The following is a 24,393-nucleotide window of genomic DNA, read 5'->3' on the forward strand; positions in this document are numbered from 1 at the left end:
GCCCTGAACACAACGTGGAGGGAGCAGGGGGAGCGCTGTCCTTGAAAGGACAAATGTTTTCTGCTACAGCCACTCACATTTTCTCTAGACAGAGCAGCTCTTTACAGCCTTGACTCAAAACAGTCTTGGAGTGTGGATTTTTGCTCCCCACTGGGCGTCGTTACCACAGCAACTGTTTTTCCTCTTGGAATTCTTTCAAGAATACAAGCTGTTGCTTCCCTCCAAAACAAAACAAGGGAGAAGCCAGGGCACCAGGGATTAAGAGAAGGGCCCTGAAGGAAGGAGGGCCAGACATGACCAAGCCACATCAAGCTCTGTCATGGGGTCTCCCAGATCTCTGCAACAGCTTAGAAATGGTGAGTCTGAGTCCCTCCAGGTTGCTTAATGAGTGTGTGTGTGTGTGTGTGTGTGTGTGTGTGTGTGTGGTGGTGGGGAGGTGTTGAGGGTATGGAGGGTGGTACTTGTCGGGGGGTTGGGGGGGTGTGTGTGTGTGTATTTTGGGGAGGTGTGGGATGTGTGTAGGTGTGGGCTGGGGGTATTGGAGGTTAGAGGTGTACAGGGAGTGGGTGTGGTCTGGGGAGTGCTGTTTGGGGTATGTGGGGGAAATGCGTGGGTAGGGGGCTGGGGAGTATGAGGAGGTGTGGGATGCATTGTATGTAGGGGAGTGAGTGAGGGTTGTGTGTGTGTTGGAGATGGTTTGGGGGCATGTGGCGGGGGAGTGTGGGGAACTATGTGGGTCTAGGTTGCAGGGTAGGTGTTCCTCAGTATCCCAAGATGAAACGTGGGACACATCCTCCCCTGAAACAAGAACATGAATTGCATTTCAATTCTGTATTACAATTCTTAGTACTACAGATCAACCACACCCAGGTCTAAATGTCTGCAGGGGTCAATTTAAGACATACAGCCCAAATTTGAAACAACTGACCTAGAAGCAATTGTTTGAGGCAACTCATATTTCTAGTCAAAAAACCCTGGTCAGTTGGTCCAGAGCATGGATGGCACGTGCAGGCAGCTATGGGGGGGCCTGGCTTGGTGGGTCCCTGTCCTCCCTGCAAATCCCCAGTAAGCCCTCCCCTGGTGCACAAAGACTGAGGGGCTCAGTCATGGGATACAGCATACCCAGTGCAGGGCCACTGCCATAGGGCACCCAGGAAATGTCTAAATGCTTTGTTAAAATAAGTTTAGGAGATGTTCCTGCCTCCAAGAAGCCTGTTTACTGAGGAGCTGGCATGAACTGGGACTTAGTAACATTCAAAAAAAAATTAGCTACTACTACTACTACTATAACTACAATTATTATCAAGATGTTGTGGGAGGTTAACAACATTATGAGGGATACTACAGGCCAACCATTCACAAGGAGATTGTCTTCTTTCTAAAAACCAAATGGCAATTAATAAATAGTGCTGAGTCACTGCTATCCTTATTGGAGGGGGAATCTTAACCCCTACCTCATACCATACAAAAATAAATAAATTCCAGATGGATTGGAGATCTAAAGGTAAAAGGTAAAACAATAAAACCTCTAGACTATAACATAAGAGAATACCATCACGACCTAGGAGTATGCAACTATTTCCTTAAACAGGTCACACAAGGTAATAGGAAAAAAATTGGTAAACTGGACTATATTAAAATCAAGAACTTCTGTTCATCAAAGAGTGCAATTAAAAACATGAAAAGTCAAGGCCCAGAGGGGGAGAAAAGATAGTCACAATACATATACAGAACAAAGGACTCATCCAGGATTCGCATAAAGAACTCCTAGAAATCAATAGGAAAGAGTGTCAGGCAACCTAATAAAAAAGGGGAGAGGCAAAAAACCAGAACAGGTACTTCACACAAACATATAAAAAGATATTCAACTTCGTTAGGAATAAAATGCAAAATTAAACCACAAAAGGATACCACTACACCTCCACCAAGATGGCTAACATGAAAAAGACTAACCATCCCAAATGTTGGAGAGGAACTCATACACTGCTGCTGGGAGTGTAAAATGGTACAGCCATTTTGGAAAACTGTTTGGCAGTATCAACCCTATATATACCCTATGACCCAGCAACTCTACTCCTAGACATATACCCAGCAGATATATGTACCTGTGTGCACCAAGACATGCACAAGATTGAGAATAGCAGCACAATCCATAATAGCTCCAGCCTGAAAATCTAGAGTGAAGTGGATAACATGTGGTATATTCAAACAATGGAATACTGTACAGCAACAAGAATGAACAGATGCCACACCCAACAGCTCACAAACATAATGAGAAATGTAAGAAGCCAGATACAAGAGTACATACTGTATGATTCCATTTATATAAGATTCAAAAGAACCTTGTAAGAAAAACCAACCTATGGTGTTAGAAGTCCAGAGTGGCTACCCTTCAGGTGCAAGCACCTGGGCAAGGAGCTGGAGGTGGGGAGTTGTGGGGGGGAATTCTGGGATGCTGCCATGTTTCCTGATCTGAGTGACTGATTACATGGGTGTGTTCACTTTGTGAAAATATTGAGCTGATTTGTGTACTTTTCTCTATGTATAGTACACTTCAATTAAAAAGGTTTTTTTTAATACCTCTATGGAGTTGCTAAAAACAGAAAAACTTAAGCGCATTTAGAAACCAAAAATAAATCATTAAAATCTAAAGAGAGGACTAATTCTGCCTACAGGACTTTAAGAAATAAGTCCTCCAAAGAGAGTAATATCTCTGGGCCCCCAAGCACACCCAGAAGACAGCTACTTGGCCACCAAGAGGGAAGCACACCCCCTCACACCCTCCTGGCTCTAGGAGACAGGCAAAAACAACTGAAGGATTCACCATCAAGGTCACAGAGATTCTTTTGTTGCAAAAACCAACAGAAAGATTAAAAACCAACCTGAATTTCAAGATTCTTTTGCTTGCCAATTCCCTGTCCCCCATCAATGAGGCCTTGAGAACACTTGGTTATATTTTGTAATGCCACAGAAGTCGCCCAAAGGGGAAACTTGAGGCCCCAACAACTGTGTCAGTGGTGGAGCAAGAAAGAGGGACCTTGTCTGTGGCTTCCTGTCCAGAGCTCCTTCTGCTACATAAGGCCACCTCAGCCATCACAGGTGAGCTAAACAGTGAAGGAGCCAGAACAGCCAAGCATCTGCCTCAAGAAGCCCTACCCTCCAAGGGAAACCTTAGAAAGAGGCTCACCCCTTGCCCATGCCAGTAGTTTCTTCCCAGGATAGCAGACTAAGCCAAGAGAAGGTTTCATTCTCTTTCCCGCAGCCCACTGCAGAGCCCCACCTTGCACAGCTCCAAGGGGGAGCCAGCACCAATTCCACCCCATAGGGAGAGCATCATGGAACTCAGCCATGAGTTGGTGGGTTCCCCAGCACCCATCTCCAGCGGGGAGACCAGGGTCAGAGGACCAGGCGGTAGGCCCTGTGTGACTTTGTACAGTCCCTTGCCCTCTCTGGGTCTCAGCTGTCACATCTGTAAAATCAAGGGGACTTCACTAGCGGTAAAACAAGAGTATAGCAGGGGCCCACCCGGTGGCATAGTGGTTAAGTTCGTGCACTCTGCTTTGGCAGCCCGGGGTTTGCAGGTTCGGATCCTGGGCATGGACCCACACACTGCTTATCAAGCCATGCTGCAGCGGCGTCCCACATAAAAGGTAGAGCAGGATGGGCACAGATATTAGCCCAGGACCAATCTTCCTCAGCAAAAAGAGGAGAACTGGCAATGGATGTTAGCTCAGGGCTAATCTTCCTCACCAAAAAAAAGAAAGAAAACAAAAACAAGAGTATAGCAGAAAGAATAAATGTGCATACCATGCTTCCTATTTCTCAACTCTCTCTGCACACACCATCTCACTTCATCTTTATCCTTATCCTGGGAGGCAGGGGTTACTGTGGCCATCTCCCAGATAAAGAAGCAGAAGCTCAGGGACATGAAGAGACTATCTAACTATTGGTCCCAGAGTTAGCAGAGCGGCAGAACAAGGTGGCAAAAGCAACCTGTCCAGAGAACCCCCAGTGCAGAGAACCATGACTCAGAGGCAGCATTCAGCTCATGTTGGGAGCAGCCCTCAGGACCTGCCCACCGAGCAAAGCCACAAGAGCACTGCCTCAGCTTGGTGCTACCTCTGTTGAGAGGATCAGTGGGTCTTAACGGTTGGGGTCCGGTGAGGCCTTAAAGCAGTGGAAAAGAGGCCCAATTCACAGTGAGGCTGTGGCAGCCAATCCGGCTGGCTTGAACCCCACTGGCACCTTCCCCTCCCACACACACTTCCCTGAAACAGCTGGACCAAGCTTGCCTACCACTTTGTCCTGCCTAAAACCATTCCAGTCCTCACCTGGCTTCTCTCAGCCCCACTGCCTCCACCCCAAGTTTCCTCTGCCAATGCCTCCCAAATGCCCACAGGGCGAGCCTCAAGGCACGGGGTGTTCCCCCAGTCCTCCATCTGCAGTTGAAGCTCTGTACCCGGGGGACTTCATCTAGCCGCAGGGCTTCAAGTCCTACCCACACAAGCATCTATCTGAGTCCAGACGCCTGCCTGACAGTCTCTCTCCACTTAGATGTCTAATAGTCATCTCAGGCTTACTGTGGCCAAACTCAGATCCAGGTTTCCCCTTCAACACCACTCTCCCCTGTACTTCTCACCCCAGGAACAGGCACCACCACTCACCCCACAGTCCATCTGTCAGGACGTCCTATAACCCCGTCTGAGGGCCACTGCCTCACACCTGGGCTGATGCAGCAGCCTCCTACCTCCACACAGTCAGGGCCAGGCATCCATGCTCAGGCCTCCAACGGCTCCCCACCTCCCTTACAGTGAGGTCCAGCCTCGGTGGCCCCAGCCTTCCAGGCCTTCTCTACTCTCAACCCCACCCTATCCCCCAACACTTCACTCTACTCCTGCCATGCAGGGATTCTTTCTGCCTCTCAAATAAGACAAGCTAGTTCTCTGCTCAGCTTGGAATGCACTTCCCTAGATCTTGGCATCCCACTCCCTCCACCTACACCCCCCTCACACAGCCCCTCAAATCTCCCAGTCCAAGAGGTCTTTCCATCCTAGAGCAGTGGCACAGCACCTCCCCCAACACCCCCCCACCCTGACACACACACACACACAAACACACACACACACACACACTCTCCCACCCTAGCCCTCACAAGTTCCTGTCTTTATCTTCCCTGTTTACAAGTATAGTGTCTAGCCACCCCTCCCATGGAAGTCCCTTAAGGCAGGGAGGCAGTCTTGTTCATGGCTTCATCCCCAGGGCCTGGCACACAGCTGGTCTTCAATAAATACTTGTTTGGTGGCTGGATGAAGAGTTCGTGTAGCGAGGATGGGCAGCTAATGCTCCAGGGAAAGGAGGTGTTCTACTTCCAATGATAGGATGTCAAGGTAGTAATCAGAGATTTCCAGAAAAATGAATCATCTGGGGGCCTTTAAAAACGTATGGACTTCTAGGCTCCACATCAAGATCCCAACAGGAGGCCTGGGGTGGGGCCAGAGAAGAGATTGCAAATTGTCTCCTCAGGTGATGCTGAAGCACAGGTAGGTCTGAGATCTTCTGATTGATCCAGCATCTTTATTTCACACATGAATGAGTCATGGCCCTCAGAGAGATGACTCAATCAGAAGTTCAACACTGGTTCATCCACGGGTGTCTGTGTTGGGAGCCCCAAACCTCGGAGCCCCAAACCTCCACCCACAGGTTCTCTCTCTCACTGGCTCCGAGATCTCCAGGTCTGAGCAGAGCTAGGGAAGAGAAGGTGAGTCCTTGGGAAGAATGGAGATTACATACCCCATCTTAGCTGTGGCTCTGCAAATTCATTTTCTCATCAATTTAACACTTTGCACTAAAAATGAATTCTACCTTCAAAGAATTAGGGCTAGGCTGAGTAAAGCCAGGGACCAGGAGGATGCCCTCTTTGCTTTCAACGGAAACAGGGGCAGCTCCACCCACCATCACCCAGCAGAGAGGGCTGGAGGACCACCTGGACTTCCCCACTTCCAAGACAGACATCCACCTTTATAAAAGACCCAGGTGCAAGACCTCGAACTAGACATTTCACAGAAATCTTTCCTGTTCTCCCAGCTACTGATGAGGTCAGAAACTTTGTCTTGATTTTACAAACCAGGATAGATAGGGAGGCTCAGAGTTTTAAAGATCTGCTCCAGGTCCCACAGATGTGATGAATGGGGCTGAGATTTAAACCAGATCTGCCCTGCTCCAAAGCCCATGCTCTCCACTACACCGCGTGGCTCCCACCAGGCAGCCTGATGGCAATTTCTGTGTGTGATCGGGGGTGGAGAGGGATACAGGCCAGGGCTTAAGGGACAACATCCCCTGGCAACATTCCAAAACATCGCTGCAAGTGGTCCCTTCAGCCGCAGGTTTCCTGGTCTATTAAATATGGATAAACCAACACCTACCCCAAAGGGCTGCTTTGAAGATTGAACAAGTAGTGTGATCCCATCACAAACTGCCATGTAAATGTTATGACTGCCAACCAGCAAAAGGCTGTCAACACAGGACCTCTTCAGACCACGCTGTTGGGGATGGGGATGTGGCCGCATGGGATCAGGGTCAAAGGCAACTTCCTGAGGCTTGAGCAGGCCATGGACAAGTCTGACTCCTCACCCAGCACACTGGACTCTTGTCCACTGCCCTCCCTCTGCACCCCTCAACACTTGCAAGTCCCTCCTTCCAGTTTCCTGTTCCATTCTCACCACACACTGGCCAGGGACCCTCCCTGGTACACCCAAGTCAGAAAGCATCAATGTACTCTCCTCTCCCTTAGCACTGCTCCCACTCTCCACACTGCACGTTTCTTGAGCGTGTAGATCACAACGATACCATTCTGAATTGTCACCATTTAACTCCACCAGGTGCACACACAGAAGGCCAGGAATAAGCATCTGCTGAAAACACTGGCCACGAAGACTGACAACTTCAAAGCCCCCTGCCCCAACTCTATGCTCCCCAAGGCTCATCTGATAGTCATCTGGGTTTCTACCTACCCTCTCCCTCTTAGCTCTCAATAAATGGGAGTTTAGGTAGAGACATGGTCCTTATGAGTTGGAATAGAGAGAGCAAGTCCTCCAGAGATGCACTGTCCAATAAGGGAGCCATAAGTCAAGTGTGGCTGTTTAAACGTAAATTAGTTAAAATGAAATAAAATAAATAAAATGTCACGTTAGCCACATTTCAAGGGCTCAAGAGCCACATGTGGCTCGCGGCTATGGTACCGGATAGTGTAGATTATATATAGATTATATATAGAACACTGCCATCGTCACACGAACAGTGCTGCTCTCATCTCTAGGGCTGGGTGAAAAACAAGAACTGCTGCTGAACCTGCAAACTGACAGCCAGACTTTGGCCCTGAGGGGTTGGCCAGCCAGAACACCAGTCTCCCTGTGTCTCAGGGCAGAAAGAGACAGCCCAATCCAGGCCAAATGCTTGAGAAAGTCAACAGCCAAGGGCAAGTGTTTGGGCCAAGTTAATTACTTTTAGGAACCTCCATTTGGCTGCCGAGGAAGAGGTCAGGGGAGGACAAAGTGGCCTCACACTGCCCTGCTGGACAGCACCATAGAGAGTTGCCACAGAGCTTCATCGACACAGCCTTGAACTGTTCACCTACTTGCCCAGCTTGGAACTTCTGGATGAGCATCAAGAAACGAGGTTCAAATATAATACAGAAAAGTGTGCCCGGGCTGGCTGCCCTCCCAGCTGGAAGCCCTGGCTCCTGCAGAACTTGACCACCAAAGCACCCAGCAGCACTTTCAAACCTCACGCCTGCCCCAATTACTGCCAACTGCCTGCTGTCAAACCCTCTGAAGCATCCCCCACTGTCCCCTCTGTGCCCCTGAATGTTCCCACCTCTGAACTGCTCCTCTGGAACACTGCTTTCCAGCTACCTCAATATTCCCTTCCTGGTCCCATCCTCCATGGCTCAGCTCAAGTTCCACTCTGCCCTCCCATGAAGCGCCTCCAGGCTCAGCCTGGCTTTCCCAGGAAATGACCTCAGCAGTAGAGACTAACATCATATGTAGTCCTTCCCCGGTCAACCTGGGCTGGCTGACCTGCAGGATGCTGCTTTAGGCAGTGCTGCCCCCTGTATAGAATTCCCTGCCCCTAGCGGGTCTTGCACAGGCTGGAATCCAGGAGAGTCACTTATGCTCCATGACCTTGGGCACCCCAGCACCTCTTGCCTTGCCCCGTCACAAATCAGTCATGTCAGGTGGGCTAACAAAGAAGTGCTTTGTAAAACTGCCGAGCTGCACAGCTACAACAGAGCTTTACTGCTGAATAATCTACAGAAAGCTTATGACCCTAATTTTGCCTCCATCTGTCACAACCTCAGGACTGATTCCTCCATAATATCACTAAATTATGAGTTTATAGTCTGGTGGGGCGGGGGGAGATAACACCATGAGGGAATCAACCCCATGCCCAAAATCCTGCCATCTCCAGCAAAACCATGCACACAGTAGGTATCAATGAAGGACCTGAGTGCTAGGGGACCAGCAAGGAGCCATACCCACAAGCAGGCACTCTCCATCAGCAGGGGCCAGCTGAGAACGCACTCAATGCTAGAGTCTGTCCTACAGGGGACTCGTCCCCACATCAGAGGACTGAACCAAAAGTGAGGAGCCACTTCCTCCCAGAGGAAGGAGACTCCTTGCTTCCTACCTGCTGGCAGTGGGCAGGCCATTCTTCTCCCCCAGCCTCACCACTCACAGGCCCCACAAAAAATGACTGTGGGCTGGAAAATTAACTCAAACTTTAGACCCTTGACTTTCTTCCAGGCATTGACCCTAATAGAAAAATCACTCAAGAACTGTGGAGATTAAATACGACACTAAAAGCACAGGTAACGAAAGAAAAAATGGATAATAGAGAACTTGAACTTCATCAAAATTTAAAAACTTTTGTGTATCAAAGGCCACCACAAAGACAGTGAAAGGACAACCCACAGAATGGGAGAAAATATTTGCAAATCCCATATCTGATGACAGTTTAATACCCAGAATATATAAAGAACTCAACAGAAAGACAGAACCTGATTAAAAAATGGGCAAAGGGGGCTGGACCAGTGGCATAGTGGTTAAGTTCACGCACTCTGCTTCGGCGGCCCGGGGTTCCCAGGTTCGGATCCCAGGTGGGGACCTACACACCACTTATCAAGCCATGCTGTGGCAGATGTCCCACGTATAAAGTAGAGGAAGATGCGCATGGATATTAGCCCAGGGCCAATCTTCCTCAGCAAAAAGAGGAGGATTGGCAACGGATGTTAGCTCAGGGCTAATCTTCCTCACCAAAAAAAAAGGGCAAAGGACGTGAATAGATATTTCTCCAAAGAACTCATACAAATGGCAAATAAGCATGAAAAGATGCTCAACAGCACTAATCATTAGGGAAATGCAAATCAAAACCACAGTGAGATACCACTTCACACATACTAGGATAGCTATAATTTTTTTTCAAAAAAGGAAAATAACAAGTGTTGGTAAGGATGTAGAGAAATTGGAACCCTTATGCACTGCAGGTGGAAATAGAAAATGGTACAGCTGCTGTGGCACAGTTTGGCACTTCCTCAAAAAGTTAAACATGGAATTACTATATGACCCAGCAATTCAACTCCTTAGGTATACACCCAAAAGAAGTGAAAACAGGGACTCAAGCAGATACTTATACACCAATAAGTACACCAATACTACACTAACAGCAGCATTAGTCACAATAGCCAAAAGGTTATCCATCAACAGGAAAAACAAATCCTGTTGTTTATCTTGTTGATGAATGGATAAACAAAATGTGTATATACATACAACGGAATACTATTCAGCCTTAAAAAGGAATAAAATTGTTCCATGCTAAAATATGGATGAACCTTGAAAATTTATGCTTATGCTAGGTGAAATAAGCCAAATACAAAAGGACAAATCTTGTAAGATTCCACTTATATGATATACTTAGAATAGGCAAATTCTGAGAGACACAAAGTAGATTACAGGTTACAAGGGGCTGGGGTAAGAGAGGAAGGGGGAGTTATTGCTTAATGAGTACAAGTTTCTGTCCAGGGTGATGAAAAAGTTTGGAAATAGTAGTGATGGTTACACAACATTATGCATATACTTATTGCCAGTGAAAAATGGTTAAATGGCAAGTTTTATGTTTTACCATAATAAAAGCAAATACACACACATACACACACACACAAAATGAACTGTGGCAAATAAGGCTACACTCATCCTTGTCAGCGGGAAGGCAGGCCAGAATCAGGATCCAGAGGAGATTAAGGCATGTATGTACAGGCAGCTTGGACCTGGGGCCTATAATCTTTTCTACTGTTGTTTTTTTGAGCAGGTAATTCACAAAACCTAAAAGGTATCAGAATGTATATAGCGAAGTTTCTCAACCCACCCCCACTCTGCATCCGGGCAACTAGTCCAAGTCAGTGCATAAAGAGTCATCATTTGTCCTCATGGTCCCTCCCAACCCTAACACTCACCTGGGATACCTCCTAGTTATGGGACCTTGGGCAAACCACCTCACGTTTAATGGCCTTAGTGCTTCCACCTATAAATTAACCCTCCTCCTTCCTTCTTTTCAGGGTTGCATCAAGACCAGATAAGTCAGGCAGGTGGTATCATTAACCATATGAAATCTGAAAACACTGTTGTCTTTAATAAAGAAAATTACACCATGTGTCTCTCCAGCTAAATGAAAGCTGCGTGGGGCAGAGACTTCCGTCTGCTTTGTTCATTCACTGCTATACCTCCAGTGCCTGAACAACTGGCACACAGTAGCTATTTGGTATACGTCTGTGGAAGGAATGAATTACCAGCTCCAAAAGTCCATTTTGAACCAAGCCAAACAACACTTCATCACCTGCCACTTATCTATCATTGACACCACAGCCTGGAAACCAAAGAGTCAACAGACAATTCCAACACCGCCCCCAAGCAGGAAAACGATTAGATAGAGTGGGAAAATCAGGAGCTCCTGGATAGTAAAGGCACACCAGCAAAGGAAAAAGCTTCCAGTGGAGTCAAGAATGTGGCTTCACAATAACTCTTGTTTCTTAAAAAGGATGCAAAGGGCCGGCCCCGTGGCTTAGCGGTTAAGTGCGCGCGCTCCACTGCTGGCGGCCAGGGTTCGTATCCTGGGCGCGCACCAATGCACTGCTTCTCTGGCCATGCTGAGACCGCATCCCACATACAGCAACTAGAAGGATGTGCAACTATGACATACAACTATCTACTGGGGCTTCGGGGAAATAAATAAATAAATAAAAATTATTAAAAAAAAAAAAAAGGATGCAAGGAAACTCTAAAGGCCAGTGAGCTCTCCATTCCAAGAGAGAAGCCATGTGATTTCCAAATGCACATTTTTCAGAAATGAGTTCACAGCCAAGAGCTTTCCGAATCCAGAATTGTGAAGGTTAAACTCAATTAAAATAGCAATCAGTATGGAAACAAATTGGGTAATGTAGATGAAATGGAAAAATTCCTAGAAACACACAATGTACCTAAACTGACTTATGAAGAAATAAAAAGTTTGAATAGACCTATAACAAACAAGGAGACTGATTAAGTAATCAAACACCTCCCAACAAAGAAAAGCCCAAGACCAGATGGCTTCGCTGGGGAATTCTACCAAACATTTAAAGAAGAATTAATACCAATCCTTCTCAAACTCTTCCCAACAAATTGAAGAGGAGGGAATACTTCCTAACTCATTTTATGAGGTTAGCATTACCCTGATTCCAAAGCTGTGAAAATGAATAAAGGAAACCTCAATTAAATTGAAGTCAGGAAGGCCGGTAGGGGGAGCCCTCATGCTCTATTATACACTGTCAATTACTCCAAACAGGAAGAGTCACAGGCTTGCATCTTGGGCAAAAGGCGTTTACTTCTTTACTACCCAGCAGGAGAAAGGAAGATTTCTTTTCTCCCCAAGCAATACCCCAGCCAACAAGAGACTAACAACCCAGCCAATGAAAAGCCTCTACACTTGGGACTCCTAGTTTCCTCCAATGGACTTTTTGTTTATTGCAGCCCCTCCCAAATCCCCCTTTCCCTCTATAAAAGCAAGCCCCTTCCTTTGTTTCACTGGATTTACCTATCATCCATCATAGCCTGCAGTTCCTCTGGCTATTCCCAAATAAACTCGTTGTGTGGGTAAAACCACTGGCCAATTTACTTTTTAAGTTGACAAAGCCAAAGACACTTTAAGAAAAGAAAACTATAGACCCGTATCCCTCATGAACACTGATGCAAAAATCCTCAACAAAATACTAGCAAACTGAATTTGGCCACATATTAAAAGGATTATACACCATGACCAAGTGGAATTTGTTCCTGGGATACAACGATGGTTTAACATACAAAAATCAATAATAAAATGAAGGGAAAAAAAGAAAAAACACATGATCACCTCAATTGATGAAGGAAAAGCATTTGACAAAATTCAAGTCCCTTTCATGATAAAAAACACTCAACAAACTAAAATAGAAGGAAATTTCCTCAACGTGATATAGGCCATATTTGAAAAACCCACAGTGAACATCACACTCAAAGGTGAAAGACTGAAAGCTTTTCCCCTAAGATCAGGAACAAAACAAGGATGCCTGCTTTCACCACTTCTACTCAACATGGTATTGAAAGTTCTAGCCAGAGCAATTAGGCAAGAAAAGGCATCCAAATTAGAACAGAAAAAGTTCACAGATGACATGATCTTATATGCAGAAAAACCCTAAAGAGTCCATAAAAAAACTCTTAGAATAAATGAATTCAGCCAAGTTCCAGGATATGAAGTCAACAGACAAAAATCAGCTGCACTTCTATACACTAGCAATGAACAATCTGAAAAGGAAATTAAGAAAACAATCTCATTTACAACAGCACCAAAAAGAATAAAATACTTAGGAATAAATTTAACCCAAGAGGCTAAAGACTTGGACAATTTTAACCAAGGAGGCTAAAAGCTTATACAAGAGAACATTGCTGAAAGAAATTAAAGACTTAAATAAACAGAAAGACATCCACGCTCATGGACTGAAAGACTCCATATTGTTAGGATGTAAATACTATTCAAAATGATCTACAGATTCGGGGCCAGCCCAGTGGTGCAAGTGGTTAAGTGCGTGCGCTCCACTTTGACGCCCCAGGGTTCACAGGTTCGGATCCTGCATGTGCACTGACGCACCACTTGTCAAGCCATGCTGTGGCAGCATCCCACATAAAGTAAAGGAAGATGGGCACGGATGTTAGCTCAGGGCCAATCTTCCTCAGCAAAAAGAGGAAGATTGGCAACAGGTATTAGCTCAGGGCCAATCTTCCTCACCAAAAAAAAAAAAAAGAAAGAAAAAGAAAAACAAAATGATCTACAGATTCAACATAATCTCTATCAAAATCTCAATGGTGGGGCTGGCCCGGTGGCATAGTGGTTGAGTTCGTGCGCACCACTTTGGTAGCCCAGGGTTCGCAGGTTCGAATCCCCAGCACAGACCAGCACACGACTCATCAAGCCATGCTATGGCAGCATTCCACATACAAAATGGAGGAAGATGGGCATGGATGTTAGCTCAGAGCCAATCTTCCTCAGCAAAAAGAGGAGGATTGAGGGGCAGGACCAGTGGCATAGCGGTTAAGTTCACACGCCCCGCTTCAGCGGCCCAAGGTTTCACAGGTTCAGATCCCGGGCGTGGACCCACGTACTGCTTACCCAGCCATGCTGTGGTAGGCGTTCCACATAAAATAGAGGAAGATGGGCACAGATGTTAGCCCAGGGCCAATCTTCCTCAGCAAAAAGAGGAGGATTGGCAATGGATGTTAGCTCAGGGTTAGTCTTCCTCACCAGAAAAAAAAAAACAGGAGGATTGGCAAGAGACGTTAGCTCAGGGCCAATCTTCCTCATCAAAAACAAAACAAAAAAAACACATCAATGTTGTTTTTTGCACAAATAGAAAAATCCATCCTAAAATTCATATGGAATCTCAAGGGATCTCAAATAGCCAAAATGATTTTGAAAGAGAACTAAGTTGGAGGATTCACACTTCCTGATTTCAAAACTTACTACAAAGCTACAGTAATCAAAACAATATGGTACTGGCATAAGGACAGATATATAGACTAATACAATAGAACAGAGAGCCCAGACATAAACATATGGTCATATGATTTTTCAACAAGGGTGCCAAGACCATTCAATAGGGAAAGGACAGTCTTTTCAACAAATGGTACTGGGAAAGCTGGATATTTACATGCAAAAGAATGTATCAGACCCTTACACTATACCACAGACAAATATCAACTCAGAATGGATCAAAGACCTAAATGCCAGAGCTAAAACTGTAAAATTCTTAGAAGAAAATATAGGGGGAAAGCTCATTATCTTGGATCTGACAATGGTTCATTAGGTATGATACCAAAAGCAGGATCAACGAAAGAAAAGAGAGATAAATTGGACTTCATCAAAATTAAAAACTTTGTGCAATGGACATCATCAGGAAAGTGAAAAGACAAACTTGGGAATGGGAGAAAATATCCACAAATCACATATCAGATAAGAAGTTAATATCCAGAATATATTAAGAACTCCTACAACTCAACAAGAACAAAAAATCCAATTAAAAAATGGGCAAAGGGGGGCTGGCCCGGTGGCATAGTGGTTGAGTTTGCACGCTCCCCTTTGGTGGCCCGGGGTTCATGGGTTTGGATCCTGGGCACGCAGCTACACACCACTTATCAAGCCATGCTGTGGTAGGCATCCCACATAAAATAGAGGAAGATGGGCATGGATATTAGCCCAGGGCCAATCTTCCGCAGCAAAAAGAGGACTGGCAACAGATGTTAGTTCAGGGCTAATCTTCCTCACACACACACACACACACACACACACACACACACACAAATGTGGGCCACCCAGGTAGCGTAGTGGTTAAGTTTGCATGCTCCACTTCAGCAGCCTGGGGTTCGCAGGTTTGGATCCCGGGAGTAGAGCAATGCACTGCTTATCAAGACATGCTGTGGCGGCGTCCCATATAAAGTAGAGGAAGATGGGCACGGATGTTAGCCCAGGGCCAATCTTCCTCAGCAAAAAGAGGAGGATTGGCAGCAGATGTTAGCTCAGGACTAATCTTCCTCACAAAAAACAAAAAGAATGGGCAAAGGACCTGAAGAGGCATTTCTCCAAAGAAAATACACAAATAGCCATACACATCACTAACCATTAGAGAAATGTAAAACAAAACCACAACGTGATACCATTTCACACCCTTTAGGGTGGCGATAATCAACAAAACAGAAAATAACAAGTGTTGATGAGGATGTGGAGAAGTTGGAATCCTTGTGCACTGCCGTTAGGAATGTAAAATCATGCAGCTGCTGTGGAAAACAGTATGGTAGTTCCTTAAAAAGTTAAACAGGGGCCGGACCAGTGGCATAGCAGTTAAGTTCGCGCACTCCACTTCAGCAGCCCGGGGGTTCACCGGTTCAGATCCTGGGCGCAGAATACTCACCACTCATCAAGCCATACTGAGGCGACGTCCCACAAAGAAGAACTAGAAGGACCTACAACTAGGACATACAACTATGCACTGTGGCTTTGGGGGAGAAAAAAGAAGAAGATTGGCAACAGATGCTAGCTCAGGGCCAATCTTCCTCGAAAAAAAAAAAAGTTAAACATAGAATTACTATATGATTCAAAAATTCCACTTCCGGGTTTAAACTCCAAAGAATTGAAAACAGGGACTCAAACACATATTTGTACATTCATTACTCACAAGGGCCAAAAGCTAGAAACAACCCAAGATGAATGAACAAAATGTAGTATACATACAATGGAATATTATTCAGCCTTAAAAAAGAATGAAATTTTGACACATGCTACAACACGGATGAACCTTGAAGACATTATGCTGAGTGAAATAAGCCAGTCATAGAAGGACAAATACTGTATGATTCTACTTATATGAGAAACTTAACGTAGTCAAATTCACAGAGACAGAAAGTAGAATGGTGGTGGCCAGAGGCTGGGACGAGAGGGGAATGGGGAATTATCGTTTAATGGGCACAGAGTTTCCATTTGGGATGGAAATAGATAGTGGTATAGTTACATAACATCATGAATGTACTTAATGCCACTGAATTGTACATGTAAAACGGTAAATTTGACGTATGCATATTCTACCACAATAAAAAAAAGTAAAGAAAAAACAATCAGGCCATATTTTCAGCCCACTGAAAGAATCCCTCTTTAAAGGCCAGTTCTCCTGTTGGCCTGAGGCATCCTTCCCATGGCAACGGGCCCTGAGGATGTGATCTTTCTATGTCCTTTGTATTCCAACCTCAAACCCAGTCCCAATAATCTAAACCCTAATCTGGGTTCTAAATCTAAACCAACAGCACAGGTTGGCTAGCCACTGTTTGAAAGGCTGAGGCTTGAGCTTCCCTGGGCCAGGTAGTTTGCAAGGATAACTGTCTGACAGGTCTGACAAGTTGCCAGCAAAGGCAGAAGCCAATCTGGGTAGCTTTCACTCTCTATTACTTCCCCTTTCGCTTTCCCACAGGACACCAGACAGCCACACAGAAAGGAAACAGAGGCCAGAGAGACCAGCCTTATTTTTTAAAGTTGAAAAGTGAGTCCCTGTTTCCCTCCATCCCTCACAGGTCTAGATATTTAATATCCTTTGTACTTTGTAGAGTTGAGGACAGAGTCTTCGCCCATCCAACAACAGCAGAACCAACAACCTCCACCCTCCGTAGTCTCTAGGGCCCTTTCATACAAATTATCCTTTTAGCTCTCAAAATAACCCAGTGAGAATGAATGTGTAAGGGTTGTTATCCTGCACTGCAGACATGAAGAAACCGGGGCTCACGGAAATGAAGCAATCTGTCCCAAGTCTCACAGCCCCAACTGACAGGGCCAGAGTTTGCACACAGATAGTGAACCTCAGAGTTCTCCTTCCCCTCGATTACTTCGGAAAGATCAACATAGTAGAAATGGAATCAGACCATTCTGGTGTCAAACAAGAGCAAGGAAAAATGCTTCCAAGTTTGGCAACTAACAGGACTAGCAGGTCCATCCCCAGAGAAGTAGCCTGGGAAAAAACAAAGCGCCATCCTCTTTCTCCGAGGTCCATCCTGACCTAGAAATGGGTCTTTCCTTTTTAACTCAACGGTCCAGTTGGGTTCCCAGGGCACAGTCCCGCGCCGTCTTGCCCAAGGCGCGCAGACGGCCAGGTGAGGGTCTGCCACACTCACAGAATTTCACCAGGGGTGGATGACCACCTAGGTCATGGGGAAACGGAATATTCAGGGCGCTCAGACTCGAACAAATCACGCTTAAACCAAAGAGCATCTGAAACTGGAAGCAGCCCTGGAAACCCACACGAGAAACGGGAAGAGCCAAAGGCCCGCGGCGCGCTGGCCAGAGCGCCACCACGCCCGCGCATGCGCGACGAGGACACCGGCGCTGGAAGAGTCTCGTCGCCCGCAAGCACCACACTTGGAGGGCGGGCCCCGACTCCTCGCGCATGCTCCAGCGGCGCGCGCATGCGCGTTCACGGCAGTTGCCTTGATCCTGGCAGTCCTCTGCCTTCTCGTCCCTGTTCCGGATCTGAACGCTGGCTACCTCAGCCATGGCCCTCACTCCGCATTCCTCACCTTGCGCCCGGTTTTCTCCCGTAGGGCCTTCAGCCTTTCCTTTCGCCGCAACGCCTCTTCCTCTAGCCGGCCCACACCGGCCGTAGTGGCCGCCATCTTGCCCACCCTCCTCGTCTCTCGTCCCGCATCGCGCAGGCCCAAGGAGTAGATGACCCTCTCACGGCCAACCCAGGGACGAGAATGGGAGAGCAGGAAGTCCTGAAAGCCAATCAATGCTGAGTTGCTATAGGAGGGCCCGCCCTCTTCCTCGCCCGCAACTCGCCTAGCCCGTGTGGGGCTGACAAAGAATGAGACGCTAAGGCTCGATTCGTCCAACGCCAATCAGTGAGAAAGCAGCGAATGGAATCAGACCTGAGTGAAAGAAGATAGAGCGCGTCGATCGCTCTGGATTTCCCTAAGCGCCAACGATAGCTCGCTCCCTGCCGGCCGCTTGGAATGCGCTGACCCATCCTTGTCCACTTGTCCTGATCCTTCGAGCCTCGAATGCCTTCAAGAAGCCTGACTCTCCACTCTCACCCCAACTTAATAAGAGGTCTGCCTCTCCCTTCCTTTCCAGGTATCAGTGGCTCCCTGGATGCACTTGTCCATGGGCCCCTAGCCCCTTCTGTGTCCACTCACAGCAGACGAAGCCTGCGTAGTGCAGGGCTTAGCTGGATGGCCGTTTCCCTCTGGGCTGGTGGATGATCCCCTCCCACCTCCAACCTCCCTGGAGCAGCAAAGTATCCAGGGTCAGACTACCCAACGTGGAGAAGAGCAAACCACAACCTGGGCCCAGTGGGCTGGAAGGAACCCTCTGAGCTTAGTTCCTGAGAACTAAGCTGAGAGTTGGTTTGGCCTCGACTGCAGCAGGTGGCCACGAGATGCACTTCCCAGCAGGAGCTGCTAGGGTCTTTCCTGCATTAGTCAACATGCCCTGACAATGGAGAGAGCACTCTGGCTGAAGTCAAGGTCTTCTGAGAGCATGTCTGGGTCCCCACAGCCACACCGTCCCCCTCCCCCGCCCCCCCATACACCATGACTTGTCTCTCGCAAAGCTATTCCCTCTTTGGGGCCTGCCTTCCCAGGCTGGCAGCAAGTGGACACCTACAACTCCCTTCCCAACTTCCTTCAGAGGCCCTTGTGCCACAGACCCCCATCCAGCCTCCCCCCAAAACGACCCTCTTGACCTCACTAACCTGGTTTTGGTACTCTCTCCCTGCATTGGGTGGGGTGCCCTGACTGGGCCTGGTATGCAGGTAGGACCTGGTACACAGGTAGTAGGTGGTCAGGAAATGTCAGCTCAGAGGTGGGATGGAGAGGGCAGGAGAAAATGCCAGAATGAAGGGACTGCCCAAAAAGCCAGGAGGACAGAACAGAATGGGAATGGGGACAGTCTGTCTTCTCTTGGCCACCCAAGGTCTAGAAGGCTCCAGACTGGTCAGTTCCTCCAACTGATGGTAGCTATCTGGGCTGCACAAAGTTCCCCCCAGGTCCAACAAAGGCTCTGAGCCCTGCCCAACAACAGGTAGGGGGAGCCCTCACCTCCTAGGCCTGCTAGGGGGACGGGCCAAGGGGTGATGGTAGCAGTGGTCCAGCAGAGTCAGTCAGGCTTCTGTCCCTGTCCAGGCTGTCCCTGGCTGCCCAGGGGGTCCTCATCTGGCCCATCTGGGCCTCAGATTCTCCATCTGTAAAACAGAGGCATGAGGCACCTACGTGCCTCTAATCTCTTAAGGTTAAAGAAAACAAAAGATGTGAAGCAAGTGCTGGGCCCTGGAGTGGAGGGAGCCTCTAGGAAGCTTCCTGGAGGAGGGGAACCTCAAAGATTGCCTAATTTCCCAGGGATCTGCCTGACAGATGGAGGGCACTGCTCCCCCGGAGGTATTTCAGGTTTGTCCTGCTGCTCTCTGATCCCACCCCCCTCCATTCTGCTCCACATAGGAGCAAAATAGTGGCACTTCGGTCTCCCCATAAAGCACTTAGAACAGCACCTGGCACGTGGTAAACTCTACAAGTGGTCGTCATGGTTGTTGTAATCATTACACACTTGTTGAAGGACCCTCGCCATCTGCAGGGTCCCCCTTCCCTTCCACCCCGCGAGGCTGTCCCTTGGACGAATGGTGGCAATTCCAGCCGGGCGGGCTGCGTCCTGGTGCGGATCTAGACCCTAGGGCAAATCTGGAATCCCTGACCCCGGATTTGGAATCCCTGACCGCGTACGGGAGGCTCAGATTAGCCCTTCCCGAGGCGCTGGTAGGGGCGCTGACGGAGGAGGGTGGGGCTGCGGGGCTCCCTGACCTCAGGCTCCTCCTCCCGCCGGGCTCCCCGCCCTTTGCACAGTCCCGGGAGAGGCGGGGCGGCGGTGGCGGCAGCGAAATGCAGGAAGCCAGGCGGCGGACGGCCGGGAGGAGGAGGAGCATGCAGACTTGGGTGGCTCAGCGAGGCGGGGGCCAGTACTACTTCCCCCAGTAGTACGGCGCCGCTCCGCCCCGGAGTGACGCCCTCCGCCCATGGGCCTGGCCGAGGGCAACCGGCGGGCGGCGCGGAGGAGGCGGCGGCGGCAGGTGGCGCGCAGCAAGGCCGGAGCCGGGCCGGGCCATGGCCGCCTCGGAGCGGCTCTACGAGTTGTGGCTGCTCTACTACGCGCAGGTGAGCCCGCCCCGCCCCGCGCCCGCCGTGCCCCCAGCTCCGCGCGCCCCGCGCCTGCTGCACCTGCGCCCCGCGCCACCCGGGCCGCTTAGATGCGCGCGCTAGCGGGCGTGCTCGGGCTCCGCACACACGTGTGCGTCCCCGGCCCGCCGGTGCCTCTGGCACTTATACCTGGGGGACGACCTTCGCGGCCGCGCACCTCACAAGAGCCTCTTGGGTGGGGACTGCGCAGCCTCAGTCGTGTCCGAGGAGAGGGGCCTGGACCAAGACCGCCGGGCACTTCCCCCTTTTACAGATGGGGAAACTGAGGCCGGAAAATAAACGAGAGACTGGCCGGGTCGTGAGGGGCAGGGGGGCTTAGTTTTGAATTGGGGCTTGCCCCTCCTGTGGGCGCGGCCCCGTGGGGTACTCGGTCAACGAGTCTGAGTGGGTCGGGGGTCCTGGCAGGCCGGGGGCGCGGTCCCTACTGTGGTTCGACTTGAGTAAACTCATACCCTCGTACCCCCAGCGAACCGGCAGTGGTGACCTCCTCCCTGATCCGAGGCGGCCCCACCCCACGCCCGTGGGGGTAAACCCGGGGGTCCAGCCAGAAGAAAAGATTTGCCTTGGATACAGAAGGTGGGGGTTGGGGGTGAGCTAGGAGGGATGTTTGGAAGGGATGGAGGGAGGTCCTTTCTTCCTGAAGTCCCCATCCTGTCTCAGAGACTACCTCAAGTGGCCTCAGAAGTTGAAGAGAGTGACTCTGACCCAAGTGTCCCTAAACTCTGCCTCACACACATAGGCCCCCACTTTCCTTCTGCATCCTCAGCAAGGCAGGATCCCAAGGTAACCCCCCCCCTTCACCCAGCACCAGCCTCCCTCCCTGAACCTGCCTGGCATCGTGCTCCTGGCTCAGGTGTGTCATGGGCACAATGGACTATTGTGTGCCCCTGATCTCGTCACTGGGGGGAAGTTCATGCTCAGATCAGTTGGCCCGCTGTGAAGAGGCTGGCTGACTGTCTCCCAGGACTGCAGGCCAGGTCTGGGACCCCAGGGACCTGGAATCCAGGCCATAAGGGCCACAGCTTCTTGAATCCGCTCAGGTGGTGAGAGGTCCAGGCCCCTGGCAGGAGGCAGTGCATGGAGTACGGTCCCTCTTTGATGTGACCCAGGGCAAGCTCTTTACAATTCTGAGCCTTTGCTTCCCTATTTGTAAATTTGGCACAGCCTTGACCTCAGGCGTGGCCTGGGCTCTGCAGAGGGGTAGCCAGTATGGCTGGTCCAGGCCAGAGAAGGCTCCTGCTTCGCTAGCCCCATTGGGTCCCCTCAACCCAGCCTCTTTGTCTCCATCTCCAAGACTTAGTCCTTGTGAAGGAGCAAAAGATTCGGAAGGAAACCTGCCCCTGGCTCCCATGCCTCTGATTGCCCCCTGTGGCCATGGACAGGTTCTTGGTCCTCAGTTTCTTCACCTGTGACCAGGTGAAGGGGAGCTTGAACCAGGTGATGAGTCTGAGGGATGTTAATGGTGGGTCTTCAGGTTGGGTGGCATGCTGCTGGGGGGAGGGTGACTTGGTACCGTCTCCCAGGACTGTGCCTCCAGCATGGTTGTCTCCCGTTGCCCCTTCTAGCTGAGCTCTGCAAATGGTCAACCCCTCTATTTCCTCAGGATCTGTGCTGAGTTCCCTCTCCCCCTCCAGCTCCTTACCTGACAAGGCAGGTATGGGACACAGGCTGGCTGGTTGTAGCCTTGGCAGCCTGGGCAGGCAGGGGGCAGCCTGGGGCCAGGCAAACAAATCCAGGATGTGAGTGTGAACTGGGGAGCCAGGCGGGGCCAGGCCGCCTGGGGAGAGGAAGCTCCAGCCAGCCTCCTAGCACTGCCTTCCTGCCTGCTTGGTCCTGCTCCCCTCCCAGAACATGGAACAAGATCCCCACCCCTCTGTGCTGGGCTCCTGGCGAGTGGTGGCTGTGCTACTTTGAACCCTGCTAGGGACCTATTGTGTGTGTGCTAGGGGGAGGGGGTCAGATAAGGTAAGGGCTTGAACTGAGAGATGGTGTTCAGAGACCCCTGAGTTGGCCACCACCCGGCTAGAAGGCTCCTCCAACACCTGCACCCCTCCCTTCAGCAGTGAGAGCTGACATCAGCTAGCAAACCTGTTTCCCCAGTTGTGGATCTGGGCCTGCCCTGGGGAGCACCCCCCTTTCTGCCCTTCCTTCTCACAGACCCTAGGTTCAGACCTGCCCACCCCCCACCTTTGAGGCCCCTGCTCAGCTGGGGGCCATGGAGTCCCCTGGGGGAGGAAGCTGTGGGTGACAACTGAAGGAGGAAGGAAGGCCAGAGTGCCCCTGGACATCACCCAGTCTGAGCCCCTCAGAGCCCTAGTGGGGAAACCAAGGCAGGGTCATACCAAGATTGTCAGACAAGTTTGGGGCAGGGTCTGGCAGAGCTCCAGCCCAGCCTCCATCCTCTGTAACTTTCCCCAGGAAGGGTCTAGTCCTGTGGGCAGGAAGCCTCGGTGGGTCTGCACCCGGGGACAGCACAAGCTATTTCCTCTGCATGGAGCCTTCTCCCTCCCGTTTGAGGAGCATTCCTCCCTGTCCCCTCAGACCAAGCTGGACCTCAGCTCAGGCATGTCCCCATGTTAACCCTTATTGTGCTGGCTATGTTGTGGTTTCCCCAGCACCTCACATATGGTAGGTGCTCCTTGGATATTAGCTGAATTGCTGGATGGAGGAGATAGGCCCCACAGCAGTGACCGATCAGGGAAGTCATGCCAGAGGAGGCTGAGTTTGGGACTTGAGGGCTGAGGGGACAGGAACGGAGCAGGAGCTGTTGGCGGTGGGAAATTCGAGAGGCAAGTGGTCAGGAGTGAGGGGGAGGCCTGGTGGATGGGTAGGGGCACATCCAGAGGACTCAACCCACCAGGGCTTCCCCGGGGTGGGTGTAGGAAGGGGGTGAGAGGATGAGGAGACTGGGGACAGCACCCCACAGGCTGGCAGTTGGGCAGTATTGAAAAGTTATGCAAAATAACATGCAAATGAGTGGCCCCTTTTCAGCCTGGATCAGTAGTGTTGCTCCACAGCCCCAGTGAAAGGGAGCACTGGAGGGCATGAGAGCTGAGGGGCATGGCACACAGGGTCACAAAGGGCAGGACAGGACAAACATTCAGGTTACAAGTAGGGAGCCCAGGCTGAACTCTCCAGTTATGCCATTGAAGACTCAGGGTTCCAGGGAGGTCAGGTCAGAGCTGGGGTTGACCTTGCTCTGCCCACCCCTCCCTGGTCCCTCACTCCTGCCTGATGAACTCTTTCTATTGCCTCATGGAAACCTGGTCAGGCCCTCTGCTACCCGTGGGACCTTAGCTGGGTCATATTCCTTCCTGTGCCTCAGTTTACCCTCTTGAAATGGGAAAAAGGAAGGTAGAATAGCCTCCTTGGTGCTTGGCCCCCCTCCATACCTCAAAGGGGCAACCAGGGTTTCTTCTTCCCTGCCTTCATTAATTACCAAGGCAACTGGACAGGGTGGGACTGAGGTGATGGGGAGAGTAGCACAGAGCCCAGGGTTGGGGGAGGGGCTGGTAATCTCTGGAGTTGCTATGGCAACTGGGGAGCTGATGTGGAAGTGTGGGGTCCCCATGGAAACAGGGTCAGTTACTATGGGGACCCTGGAAGGAAATTCTCAGTTTCCATAGTGATAGAAGGGGAAGGTTAAGCCCCGGGGGGTGTTGTAGAGACCAGAAGGTCCACCCCTGTCAAGACCCCCTTCCCAGGTAAGAGAGAAGAGACTGGCCCAGCTACCTGGGCACTCAGACCACTATCCTCAGCTGTCCCTGCCCCTGGCAAGTCCCCATCTTTCTGCTTCATTCCTTGCCCTGAGGTCCTCCACGTCTGACCTCTAGTTCTCCTGGTGTAGCCAGAAGCCACCTTTGGCTTAACATTGCCATCCCCTTCCCAGTGCTGAGAAGGGAGACCGCCAGGCCTGAATGAGGTCATCCTGATCAGACCCCACCCCACCCTGTCTCATTTCTGCTTGCCTGTCCCCAGAGATGGGGTGCACACTACCACCCAGGCAGCTCTGACTGGGAAGAGTCACCCACTAAGTTCTGATCTTCTCTCCCCACTCTGC

The 24,393-nt window shown here is 49.9% G+C and overlaps 2 protein-coding genes across 4 annotated transcripts in view; one reads left to right on the forward strand and one right to left on the reverse strand.

Annotated features, from left to right (window-relative positions):
- The window catches only part of CCDC12 (coiled-coil domain containing 12), a 50,024-nt gene extending 32,220 nt beyond the window's left edge, over positions 1–17,804 (reverse strand). The window contains exon 1 of the mRNA XM_058557012.1: positions 17,667–17,804. Within this exon, the coding sequence (XP_058412995.1) occupies positions 17,667–17,762 (96 nt within the window). The 5' untranslated portion in view covers positions 17,763–17,804. The remainder of the gene's footprint in view (positions 1–17,666) is intronic.
- A 2,185-nt stretch (positions 17,805–19,989) lies between these two features.
- NBEAL2 (neurobeachin like 2) overlaps positions 19,990–24,393 on the forward strand; it is a 30,348-nt gene continuing 25,944 nt past the window's right edge. For 2 of the 3 annotated variants that reach the window (XM_058556931.1, XM_058556949.1), the window contains exon 1: positions 19,991–20,291. In XM_058556931.1, coding sequence (XP_058412914.1) covers positions 20,241–20,291 — 51 coding nt within the window. In that variant the 5' untranslated portion in view covers positions 19,991–20,240. Of the gene's footprint in view, positions 20,292–24,393 lie in introns of all 3 variants that reach the window. The other variant, XM_058556958.1, reaches the window with a different exon arrangement.

Source organism: Diceros bicornis, chromosome 2 (genome assembly GCF_020826845.1).
Source record: "Diceros bicornis minor isolate mBicDic1 chromosome 2, mDicBic1.mat.cur, whole genome shotgun sequence".
Classification (NCBI taxonomy): domain Eukaryota; kingdom Metazoa; phylum Chordata; class Mammalia; order Perissodactyla; family Rhinocerotidae; genus Diceros; species Diceros bicornis.